The 13,500-nt window shown below is 41.4% G+C and overlaps 1 protein-coding gene across 1 annotated transcript in view; it reads right to left on the bottom strand.

Moving 5' to 3' along the window:
* The window catches only part of FBXO34 (F-box protein 34), an 89,973-nt gene extending 79,612 nt beyond the window's left edge, over positions 1–10,361 (bottom strand). The window contains exon 1 of the mRNA XM_061428965.1: positions 9,372–10,361. Within this exon, the coding sequence (XP_061284949.1) occupies positions 9,372–9,520 (149 nt within the window). The 5' untranslated portion in view covers positions 9,521–10,361. The remainder of the gene's footprint in view (positions 1–9,371) is intronic.
* Positions 10,362–13,500: the final 3,139 nt, after the last annotated feature.

Genomic DNA, 13,500 nt, shown 5'->3' with positions numbered 1-13,500 from the left:
AGATATGATTCCTAAAGTATAAATCTATAGACTTTCTATGCATTTATTTTCAGGATCCATTTTCACAGTCTTCATAGCATCCCAAATAAGCTGGACTACTGTGATGATAGTACAGATCTTCAACTAGAAGACAGCCTGAACCACGGAAACTTATCCCCAAGGGCTGAAGTGGTACGTAGAAAGTACCAAGAACCTCCAGAGAATAATTCTGATAACTGAACTTGAAATAAAATCTCTTGCTCTACTTAGGAAACAAGTTTGTCTCTCCTGGTTCCTGAACAATAGAGCAAATGTGTCCTTTGAGACTTCCTTACCAAACTCAAAATCATCTTCAGAAACTCCAGCTAATCAATTTTCTATGGCAGTTCCAAGAGTGATTTCAGAGCTTCAGATAGGCAATTTTATGTTATTAATTATTTAATATACATTTTTTTTTTAATGATCCAGTGGATGTTAGCAATTTGATCTCTGGTTCCTCTGCCTTTTCTAAAACCAGCTTGAACATCTGGAGGTTCACGGTTCACATGTTGCTGAAGCCTGGCTTGGAGAATTTTGAGTATTACTTTACTAGCATATGAGATGAATGCAATTGTGTGGTAGTCTGAGCATTCTTTGGCATTGCCTTTCTTTGGGATTGGAATGAAAACTGACTTTTTCCAGTCCTGTGGCCACTGCTCAGTTTTCCAAATTTGCTGACAAATTCAGTGCAGCACTTTCACAGCATCATCTTTCAGGATGTGAAATAGCTCAACTGGAATTCCATCACCTCCACTAGCTTTGTTCACAGTGATACTTCCTAAAGCCCATTTGACTTCACATTCCAGGATGTCTGGCGCTAGGTGAGTGATCTAGATTTAAAAAAAAAAGACAAAAGGATAAATTCTTAAATTTAAGACTGGTACATCGTGATTATCTGGGTCGTGATAATCTTTTTTGTACAGTTCTTCAGTGTATTCTTGCCACCTCTTCTTAATATCTTCTGCTTCTGTTAGGTCCATACCATTTCCATCCTTTACTGAGCCCATCTTTGCATGAAATGTTCCCTTGGTATCTCTAATTTTCTTGAAGAGATCTCTAGTCTTTCCCATTCTGTTGTTTTCCCCTATTTCTTTGCATTGATCGCTGAGGAAGGCTATTCTTTGGAACTCTGCATTCAAAAAGGTATATCTATCCTTTTCTCCTTTGCTTTTCGCTTCTCTTCTTTTCACAGCTATTTGTAAGGCCTCCTCCAACAGCCATTTTGCTTTTTTGCATTTCCTTTTCTTGGGGATGGTCTTGATCACTGCCTCCTGTACAATGTCACGAACCTCCATCCATAGTTCACCAAGCACTCTATCAGATCTAGTCCCTTAAATCTATTTCTCACTTCCACTGTATAATCATAAGGGATTTGATTTAGGTCATACCTGAATGGTCTAGTGGTTTTTCCCTACTTTCTTCAATTTAAGTCTGAATTTGGCAATAAGGAGTTCATGATCTGAGCCACAGTCAGCTCCCGGTCTTGTTTTTGCTGACTGTATAGAGCTTGTCATTGGCTGCAATGAATATAATCAATCTGATTTCGGTGTTGGCCATCTGGTGATATCCATGTGTAGAGTCTTCTCTAATGATGTTGGAAGAGGGTGTTTGCTATGACCAGTGCATTCTCTTGGCAAAACTCTATTAGCCTTTGCCTTGCTTCATTGTGTACTCCAAGGCCAAATTTGCCTAGGTTACTCCAGGTATCTCTTGACTTCCTACTTTTACATTTCAGCCCCCTATGATGAAAAGGACATTTTTTCGTGTTAGTTCTAGAAGGTCTTATAGGTCATCACAGACCATTTACCTTCAGCTTCTTCAGCATTAGTGGTTGGGACATACACTTGGATTACCATGATATTGAATGGTTTGCTTTGGAAACAGAGATCATTCTGTCGTTTTTGAGCTTGCACCCAAATACTGCATTTTGGACTCTGTTGACTATGAGGGCTACTTCATTTCTTCTAAGGGATTCTTGCCCACAGTAGTAGATATAATGGTCATCTGAATTAAATTCACCCATTCCGGTCCATTTTAGTTCACTGATTCCTAAAATGTCAATGTTCACTCTTGTCATCTCCTGTTTGACCACCTCCAATTTACCTTGATTCACGGACCTAACATTCCAGTTTCCTATGCAATATTGTTCTTTACAACATTGGACTTTACTTCCATCACCAGTCACATCCACAACTGGGCGCTGTTTTCACTTTGGCTCCGTCTCTTCATTCTTTCTGGAGTTATTTCTCCATTCTTCTCCTGCAGCATACTGGGCACCTACCAACCTGGAGAGTTCATCTCTCAGTGTCATATCTTTTTGCCTTTTCATATTGTTCATGGGGTTCTCAAGGAAAGAATACTGAAGTAGTTTGCCATTCCCTTCTCCAGTGGACCACGTTTTGTCAGAACTCTCCACCATGACCTGTCTGTCTTGGGTGGCCCTACATGGCATGGATCATAGTTTCATTGAGCTAGACAAGGCTGTGATTCATGTGATCAGTTTGGTTAGTTTTCTGTGATTGTGGTTTTCATTCTGTCTGCCCTCTGATGGATAAGGATAAGAGGCTTGTGGAAGCTTCCTGATGTAGACTCATTCAATACTCACTTCGATCTATTCTCACATGGACGTCCTGATTTACAGAGGCTGGACAGCTAAAAACTACATTTTTCAGATGCCCTTGAAGCAAAGGTTTCACGTAAGACCAAAGTGTGGCCAAGAAGATCACTTAAGATATAGAGAGTGAAAAGTAACATGTAGTGATATTTTTACCCAAAGAAGTGAAAACTTCCGCCATGTATAAATCAGCTTTCTGATTCAACAACACAGCCCATAATGGCAGTAGCCCCTTCTCAGGCAAGTTCTATAATGTCCTTGTGGGGTCTGTTCCAAGAAACAGTCTAGTTTGTTCACTCACTCTACTCAATGTTTACCTCTTTCTTAATAAATCCCATTTGCTACAACTACTTACAGCAGATGCTCTTGCTACAGATTCTTGTAAAATAAGTACAAAGTAAACAGGGATGTTAAAAAAAAAAAAAAAAGGCACCATCCTGGGACTTCCCTGGCGTTCCGGTGGTTAAGAATCCACCTTGCAATGCAAGGGATATGGGTCTGAGTCCCCGTCAGGGAACTAAGATCCTGCATGGCATGGAACAACTAAGCCCATGTGCCACAACAAAGACCCTGCATGTACAACTAAGATCCAACACAGACAAATAAATATTAAATAAAAAAAAAAAAAGCCTCATCCTATTAGCAGTTAGAAACCTATCAAGAGTTAACAGCTTATGGATAAAGATATAGGCTTGACCTGGAAGGGAGAAGGCAATGGCACCCCACTCCAGTACTGTTGCCTGGAAAATCCCATGGATGGAGGAGCCTGGTAGGCTGCAGTCCATGGGGTTGCTAAGAGTCAGACACGACTGAGCGACTTCACTTTCACTTTCCACTTTCATGCATTGGAGAAGGTAATGGCACCCCACTCCAGTGTTCTTGCCTGGAGAATCCCAGGGACGGGGGAGCCTGGTAGGCTGCAGTCCATGGGGTCGCACAGAGTTGGACACGACTGAAGTGACTTAGCAGCAGCAGACCTGGAAAGCATTATAATTGAAAAGCCTAAAAGGCTACCGGCCAGATTACAAGGAGCACAATATAGAGTTAACAACAGCGCTTTAGACAGCCTCACAGATCTAGAGAACAAACTAGTGGTCCACAGTTGTGGAGGGTGAGGAGGATACACAGGGGTAGAGAAGTATGAGGTACAAACTATTAGGTAAAAAACAAGCTACAAGGATATATTATATAACACAGCGAGTATAGCCAATATTTTATAATAACTATAAGTGGTGTATAACCTTTAAAAATTGTAGGACTTCCCCAGTCCAGTGGTTAAGACACCACACTCCCAATGCAAGAGGAACGAGTTCACTCCCTGGCCAGGGAACTAAGACCTCACATATTGTGCAGCATGGCCCCCCATCCAAAAAAACTGTTATTCAATCGTTATATGGTACACTATTGCATACAACTGTACACATTATAACTTACATAATATTGTACAGCAACTATACTTCAATTTAAAAAAAAAGAGGTTTAGATAGTTTGGATCTGGAAGAGAAAGAATTGCCAGCAAAGCTGATAAATCAGGAGAAATAAGAGACGAGAACCAAGAAAGGAGAGAATTCAAAAAATGTGAAGATGTCTTCCATTCAACTAAATACCAAAGATGACAAACTGGGTTAAGATCCATTCTTCATATTGCTTCCTTTCTCAAAGATTATCCTATATAAAAAAATAATGCTCAAACTCTCTCCAAAATTGGGCCCCTTGTGTGCTACAGTTCCTTTATACCATATGTTTTTCTTTTTCTTTCTTTATGGCTGTCCTGGGTCTTCGCTGCTGCATGTGGGCTTTCCCTAGTTGTGGCGAGCAGGCTTCTCATTGCAGTGACTTCTCTCGTTACAGAGCACAGGTTCTAGGTGCACAGGCTTCGGGAGATGGGGCTTAGTTGCCGCGCATGGAATCTTCTTGGACCAGCAACTGAACCCGTGCATTAGTAGGCAGATTCTTAACCACCGGACCACCAAGGAAGTCCTTCTTTCTTCTTTTTTAATATCACAACTTTTATTCAGTCTTCTTTAAAAAAAAAAAAAAATCTCTTTTTTAGGTCCTAAAATAAAAGTCCAATCCAAGACCCACATCTAAAAAGCTTTCACAGCAGTCGAAGTTGCCTCCTCTGAATTCATGGAACATTTATTCATCAGACACCAAACTAAAATCCAAACTAAATTATAAGCTTAAATAGAGCAGGGGCTATGTTCTTCTTTATATTCTGAACCCCCAGTATAATGCCACATTCAGTGCTAACAAATAGGCCCTTTCAACAGGTAGTTTCAGAAGGGTGGAGTTAAGATTGCAGGAGATTAAAATTTTAACTAAATTGACTTGGAAGGTGCACAAAGAAACTTTCTGTAGGGATGGTGATGTTCTATATCTTGACAGGGTTATGGGTTAAAGAGATGTATGAACTTGTTCAAACTAAGGGACAAGTTAAACTATTTATTTACAAAATAATAGTTCATGATAGGAATGCTCAAGAGTAAAGTATATTTACTCTGAAATACAACCAAAACATAAGATGGGTTGATAAAACACATTGACAGAGAAGTCAGAATGCGTGGACAGATAAAGTAAATGTAGCAAAATAAGAATTACAAAATCTAAGTTGTCGATATTTAGGTATTCAATGTATAAACAATTCTTGCAACTTTTCTATGATTGAAATTTTCGTGATAAAATGATAGGGGGGAAAAAAGCAGAGTGGAAATGAAGCTGTGAGAGGCTCACATTGTTTCAGAAGTTAGTCAATTAAAGGACTGATCTTAAGAAGAAAAAGAAGGTATATACATTCCTCTAGAGGGTATCTGGATTATTCCTCTTCTCTCTAGCTCTATCTCTAGTCTCAGACTGACTACACAGGCTAGTTCTGGTCTTGAGTACTTGTTGCCTGAAAGAAAATGCATACTAAGCTCCCTTCATTCTAGAACAATCCAAATCTGTGGAGACTAACCCCTTTGTCTGTCTTGGGATAAAATAATCTGTTTCTCATTCTTTTTACCTGAGTTTCTAATACCTCCTTGACTCACAGTTAGACTAAACCTGTGACCAATCTGCGTTAACGTAAATGGTTCATCCTCTTGGTCCAATTCTTGCCCTTCAGACTCATGGCCTTCCACACCAACAGAATGTTAAAACAAAGGTCACACAGTCCCTGGCTGAGGACCTGGCAGAGAGTACCCAAAAATGCCTGCTGTATGAGTAAAACCCATGCTTGATAATAACATGATACACAAACAGAGCTTAGTTTCACATTTAAATCTACACTGTGTTGAGGGTTGACAAATGTTTGTGCTAAGTTTCCAGAGCTGAACATTTAAAAAGGGAAGACCTGGAGCCTCTTCTGTGGAAAGCAAACTAGAAGATGGACCTAGAAACAAAAGGCTGACAAACTCTCAACTGACTTTAAGAAACACCTACATTTAAATCATTAATGCTTTCCCCAGATAATACAGTATGTTCATCAGCTTCAAAGTACCATAAACATGAACTAAAGGGGGGAAGATAAATTATGCATGGGTAAGAATTGACAGGAATTCAATTCCCAATGACCTAGATGCATTTGGAGTTCATTTGCTCTTTTTTTGTTATTGTTGCTTCCAAAGGACTACAGATTATGCACTTGCTGAATTTTGCCTTTGTCACACATGACCTAACAAGGAAGGCATTCATTCTACCATAGTAGCTTCTCTCAAGTGTCTGGTTCTAAACAGCTGCAAATTTTGGAAGATAACACTAAATGATGTCTCTAACCATTAGTATGTTCTCTCCCCAATAAATATGAAAATAAGATTCAGGGCTACTAGAGTATCAAAATTGCACAAATTAAACTGGCTGAGCATAAATTTATTAGAAAAGGAAGTAAAAAATGTGTATAAGAATTTTAATTCTATGTATTAATAGAATAATTGAGCCAATAAACATATCCTAAAGAATTTCTAGTACTTTTATTGTTTATATTTGCTTTTATCTGTTAGAAAGATGCTGTATCACTAATGACTGGCTAACTTAGTCCCCTAAATACAGCAACTGGATAAAATAACAAAATAATACTGATCTCAAATAAATTTCCATTTATAAAAAGTAAAAGCTGCTTCCTAGTCCCAAAACTGCAAGGCCTGGGTGAAAAATAACCTGCTCAAAGTAGAAACAAACTGTAAAAATGTTTACGTGTTATGGCTGGTTTAGTTTTACAACTATTCAAAGCTGTTTTTTTTATAGTTTTCATTGTCTCTCAGTCATATTAGAATACATGAAGACCTTTATTCACCACCTATCAACTCATTTTCCATTAAAAAAAAAAAAATCATTAAACTGCTAAACACAATGGGTGGGGGTGGGGGAGATGCACTGCCAAGGAGAAGCTATTTTATCATCATCATTTATGTGTCTTTCCACTTACACACAGTTTGACTTTCACCCCTTCCGATGTACACTACTACATTTAATTTACACGCATCCATGTGAGAATCCCAGGGACGGGGAGCCTGGTGGGCTGCCGTCTGTGGGGTCACACAGAGTCGGACACGACTGAAGTGACGGAGCAGCACCATCTAGCCTCCCCCAAAAAGGCTCATTGGAATAGATACATTAAAGTGTTCTTTTTGTACCTCCTTCAACTCCATTACATAATATCTTGTCATGATCATTTAATTTTAAAGAGTAGCTTGGTTAACACCCTCAAATTAGCAATTTCATTGTTAATTTGGTACTTATCAGCCTTGAGGATCCAAAAAACCAAATTATGTCTTCAGAGCCTTAACACTGTCACCACACAATTCCTAATGTTTTAAAATATGTATATTGTAATTTTCAAATAGTACACACAATGCTGTAGAATGTCCAAAGTATGGTGAGTATTAAAATGAGATTTACAAGAACATCTTGTTTTGTAAACTTCCAGTCAAATCTAACAGTAATTAACAAGGGTAAATTTCTGCTTTCATTTTCTGAGTAAACAAAGAAACACAGCATAACTTCCACCAACATGTTGATGCAAAATCTAGAGATGCAATACCTTTTCAATCACCTTTAAAGAGCAAATCAGAGAAGAAGTATTAACAACAGAAAACCCCTAATAAGTCAAGGTCAATAGGGAGGGACTGAGGACTCCCATCCTAGTTTCCTGCTGAAGACACTAAATTGCAATTATGCTTAAGTTTTAGCCATCTACCTCTCAAACTAGATTCTATTTAAATGGTTTTATAGAGAGGAAGAAATGATGAGCCCAAGTACTGATATGCTGCAATACTTGAAGCTAGTAACGGCAGGTCTAGCTCCTCTTCTAGCCTGATCTCTTTGGAAAGCTTCGGAAGAAAAGCGGTATTCACAAACAAGGCATTTTTAAAAATTCTGTAGTTTCATATTTGCAAGCACTACAGACAAAATTTTAGTTACTTGTCCAGGCAAGCAGTTCCTGGTATATGTTATTTTACTGTTACACCCAGTCTTAGTAGGAAAACAAGAAAAAGCCTTTTTGGTGAGCTATAACCGCAGGAAACCCTCAATTATCCATGACTAGGGACAACCTGGGATAAATTAAATCCCCAGGTAATTATTATTTAACAATAATATTGGATTAATTCAGACCTCCTCCTTTCCTTTTTACAAAAGAAAAAGTTGACTTAAAAGCTGCTCTCTTCCAAGCCACTCTCTTAACAACAAAAAAGCAAATGGGCAGATAAATTATTTCAAAATTGTATAGCAAGAAAGAGTAAGGAAATCATCAGCACTCAAATTGGTTCTTTTTCAGCAATTCCGATCACAAGCCATCAAACTACGAGTTAAGCTCTCTGAAAAGCATTTAGATCAAACACCCACCATCCACCCCCACCAAAAAAAAAAAAATCCTCCTGATTGAGATTTTCCTAAATCAAATGGATATTATATTGAACTGTGTAACAATGCTTGTTCGAAATGAAGTTAAAGAACTTGACAACTACTACATTAAAACTGTAAAATGCTGATATCGAACAACTTTCGATTCAAATTCCCTGGGACCCCAGGCGTTGACAGCAGCTTGAACTTCCTTTCTTTCCCCGTCCCGGTCCTCCCGGCCCTTCTGTGAGCCAGGGTTCCCACCAGGGCCTGCAGTGACATCACAGCTCATATCCTCGTAACCCCTGACGTCACAGACACGCGGACCCACAGCACTGTGACTTCATCGCGGACTGGGGCGGAACCGCAGTCGACCTGCACCAGCCCAGAGGCCAGAGAAGCCTCCGAGCCTCCGTCCTGCCCGGTCCCCAAAGAAGGTTAAGGACAGGCGCCAGCTCACCTGCGTTGGGACAGGGAAGGACGGAGCGGCCGAGCCCTGGCGGGAGCCACCGGGCAAAACAACCCCCACCCAGGGCCCGACTTCCTCACCGGCCGCCAGTACCGGGGATGGGAGAGACGATCCTGAAACTCCTCAGGGCCTATCCCGGATCTCCTCGGCTTCAACCCAGACCCGGGACCCCGTTCCCGCCCGCCGGCCCGCCTGACCCTCCGAGCCCCGCGGGGGCGCTCAGCGCCTGGCCCGTGTGCAGGCGGAGGCCGTCCCAGGACAAGGTGCAGGCCACCGAGTCCCTGCCCCAGACCGAGCCTCGGACCGGCGGGCGGCACCCCCGCCCCCACCCGCCCGGCGCCCCAAGAGCGCAGGCGGGCGGCGGGAGGGGGCGGGGAGCGGCCACCGTGGCCGCCGCCGGACCCCGACCGCGCTGCTCTCGCGCCACGCCCCACCCCAGCCCGGACCCACCTGCGCTCCTGCCCCGGCCGGGGCCTGGCCAGGGGCTGCACACCCCTATACAGCGGTGGCAGCCGGAGGCCTGGCTCGCTCCCCACCGCTGAGACAGACCGAGCGCCCAGCGCGGCGCGGCGGAGCCCAACGCTCGCCCCGAAACCCATTTGTTTGGCTAAAACGGCGTGACGTCACGCGCCGGCCCAATCGACGGTTGGCCAGGGGAGGGGCCGCGGAGTCAGGGTCACAACGCCCCCTGCCGGGCTTCTGCGGCACTTCGGGCGCTTGGGGTTTCAGAGTGGGGGCACTTAAACTGGGAGAAAACCTGGTGAGGCTTCTTCGGGCCCCCAAGTGGTGAAGAGTGAAAGCTCGAGCACGACCTGTAGAGAAAGGACTCAACCCCTCAAGCTAGCCAGAATGGTAGTAAGCCAGGGTTCAACAGTCAGCAGCAATGGCAAGTCTGTTAATACTCGTGGGTGGATGTCGGTGGAACTATCTAAATGGTGTTAAATTACTGGTAGTTACCTGGTAGATCTGGGTTCAGATTTCGGTTCTGCTACTACGTGGGGAAGCTGGGCTTCAGAGTTCTTATTTGTAAAATGAAGGGATTGGCAATGTCCGTTACGTTCTTTTCTATACAAATGCAGGAATGCGTGCGTGCATGCTAAGTCGCTTCAGTCGTGTCTGACTATTGGGACCCGATGGACTGTAGCCCGCCAGGCTCCTCTATCCATGGGAGTCCCAGGAAAGAATACTGGCGTGGGTTGTCATGCCCTCCTCAATGGCAGTAATACCTACCAGCAATTTGATAAACTTTGAGGTTGACAGTCTCAAAATGTGATCTTTAGAAGAGTAAGGGATTGTAAATGATGACTACAAAAGAGGTTTTTGGTACTTTAATACTTTCAAATGAGAGTGCCAGTGAAGGCTATTTTATACTCACCCTTTAAACTGATAATTGTATTCACTGTAAAAATAATTTTGACCACATCATAGACCATGAGGACAATAAAAGAAAAAAACTCCTTCACCCTGACACAGGCACTCAGCATTCAGCCTATTTTCCTATAGACATTTTCTCATGCATATTTATTTTACAATGTTGTGCTCACAGTGTACACACAATTTTGGATCCTTGTTGGTTTGGAGTGCTTTTTTGTTTTTGCGTTTATAACTGTTTTTTCCTAGTTCTACATAAGCTTCATAAACACTTCAGAAACTGTGTAAAATTATATTAAGTGAACATACAAAATTTACCAAGTTCTTCATTCTCAGACTTATTTCCTTTATGACATTATAAGGAAACCATAGGATATTTTCATGAATGTAAATTTTTTAAGATAAATACCCAGAAATGGAATTTCTAGGTGAAAGACCCCAGAACTCTTACCATATCACTCATTGTACCGTTCCTGGAAATTGCAGATGGATTAAAGACACTGAAACTGCAAAAAACACAAATATCAAAATGACACTGGTTTCCATGTGGCCAGTATATCTTCACTGTTAGAGTCTGATTAAAGACTGGTCTAATGCAGTGTTTTTCAAACTGTGTCTGATTGAGAACCAGGCGTGCAGGGATTTTTTTTATATTTAATGCATTGTGAACTATTTTGTAAAATGTAATATAACTGACTAAAACTTCTAGAATGTGAAATTGTTGTTTTAAACAGCCAAAATTCTTGATTACTAAACTCAGCACACATAAAGTTACTCTGTCAAATTGCTAGTAAAGTTTCTGAAACTCTTCCTCTCATTTCTGCCCTTACCATGGACTGACTCTACAGCTGCCTCGTGGGCCACACTTTGAATAACACTAGTCTAAGAAAACAATCAGAGTAGCAGGCAGTGAAACCACTTGAGACAAGTAGTTCTTTGATTGTTTCTCCATCTGTACAATGGGAATAAACTTTGAAAAAAGCTAGTAAAACCAGTGCAATGCCTCACACCTGGGAGGGAGTTCTCTGGCCTGCTTGGGTAGCAGTGTGACACAGTGGGGTTGTGGGATTGAAGCAGTGCTGACAGAAGAACAGATTAAGGGACTAAAGGGGCACAGCAGCTGAAGGTCTGTGTATTTAGAGAAGGTCTAAATATTATAAAGCATTGATATATTACTTTGGTTATTTTATCAATGATTAGAACTTAGTCATCTCAAACCAGCAAGCAAACATCACATTACATTAAGACCCAGTTCAATGGATTTGTACTCTCCACTCAGATAAAAACTAAACCTATCACGGCTCCTCAATAGCTCACTCCTACCTCAAAAGAAAAACATGTTGTGATAGTCGTCTACAACCCTGAACTCTTAACCCAACCTACTTCTTCCATTTAGGACAAAGGATACCAAAAGGCAGGATCACTGGACTTTGTCTCTAGGCCCCTCTTTACTGCAAAACTAGCTTCCTAGGTGTGATTATGATTTTCCCTTCCTAGTTCACTGTATTACCATGAAGCTCAAACAAGTGAGAAAAATGAAAGTGCTTTCCAAAATTTAAAGTTTACACAGGTTAAGGCATGCAGTTAACCTCTCCTTGAATGAAATCATTGGAGCATGTACGAAGCACTGAGCTTATGCCCAGGGTATGCACGGATGAAGCGTGGTGATGGTGATGGGAAACAGCAGAGGCTACTCAGCCAGGAGAAAGAACCTCATTCATGATAAACAGAAGAGCAACTAAAGGGAAGCAGAAGGACCAGGGCAGCAAACTGCCAAGAAAGATGAGTATATCTTATAATTTATTGTTGTTGTTCAGCTGCTAAGTCATGTTCAGTTCTTTGCGACCCCATGAACTGTAGCACGCCAGGCTTCCCTGTCCTTCACCATCTCCGGGAACTTGCTCAAACTCATGTCCATCTAGTCAATGATGCCGTCCAACCATCTTGTCCTCTGTCTTCCCCCTCTCCTCCTGCTTTCAATCTTTCCCAGCATCACTGGGAAAATTTTGAAAATAATTTTGAAAATAAATTTAACTTCTCAAAAAAAAAGTCCCTTAGATCAACTAACTTTATGGTAACCTGCACACTTAAAAAGGGAAGTAAGACAACAACCTCTTCTAGGGAAATGCCAAGGCAAAATCGAATCAAGGTCTCAGGTCTTCCTCCCTCCAAGGTATCGTCCTTAATCAAGCCCATTGTTGTTAAGTGCCCTTTGACCTTTCAGCAACATTCAGATGACAGCTTCCACAACACCAACACAGATTCATAGCAATTTCCCTTTACTCAATTTCTCTCCATTCTGACCCTGTCTTGGCTGAAATGTTACCTCCTCAGAGCTTTCTCTCTCTGTGCAGTATTTCAGCCTTGTCACTTTCCTTCACAGAATCCATGCCTGACAATAATGGGCACCCAATACATATCTGTCGAATTATTTAAAATATTCATACCTGCTGCTGCTGCTGCTAAGTCACTTCAGTTGTGTCCGACTCTGTGCGACCCCATAGACGGCAGCCCACCAGGCTGCCCTGTCCCTGGGATTCTCCAGGCAAGAACACTGGAGTGGGTTGCCATTTCCTTCTCCAATGCATGAAAGTGAAAAGTGAAAGTGAAGTCGCTCAGTCGTGTCCGACTCCTATCGACCCCATGGACTGCAGCCCACCAAGCTCCTCCATCCATGGGATTTTCCAGGCAAGAGTACTGGCGTGGGGTGCCATTGCCTTCTCCGAAATATTCATACCTACTCACACTAAACAAGTTAATCCAGGATGCATAAATTCATCATCAATGGATGATCAATAAAAATAACAAGAGTAAAAGGTCTTGTACAGTAGAAGTAGAACCTGAATAAAATCAAAACCTAAGGTCTTAGTACCAGAAAATGACCAAAAGTAGGAACATCTTGTAAAACCCAACCAACCAGTCATGATTTTGGTGCTTCCATACAAATTACCTTTGACCAAATTTTCTGATTCACCAATTAATCAGATATATTAATATATCATATAATATATAATGTATTATTAATATATTAATCATTATATATAATTAATATATTAGCCTTATAATAATATAAACATAAGGATATTTATATTAATACTATCCACCTGGCATTTAGACAGGAACTAGCATTCATCGGGTAATACCAGGTAACTCATTCTTATATCTTTCATATTTTTGATAAGGCTCTGATCTGTTTGTTGAAAAATGG

Source organism: Bos javanicus, chromosome 10, assembly GCF_032452875.1.
Source record: "Bos javanicus breed banteng chromosome 10, ARS-OSU_banteng_1.0, whole genome shotgun sequence".
Classification (NCBI taxonomy): domain Eukaryota; kingdom Metazoa; phylum Chordata; class Mammalia; order Artiodactyla; family Bovidae; genus Bos; species Bos javanicus.
This window is presented reverse-complemented; position numbering and strand designations above follow the sequence as displayed.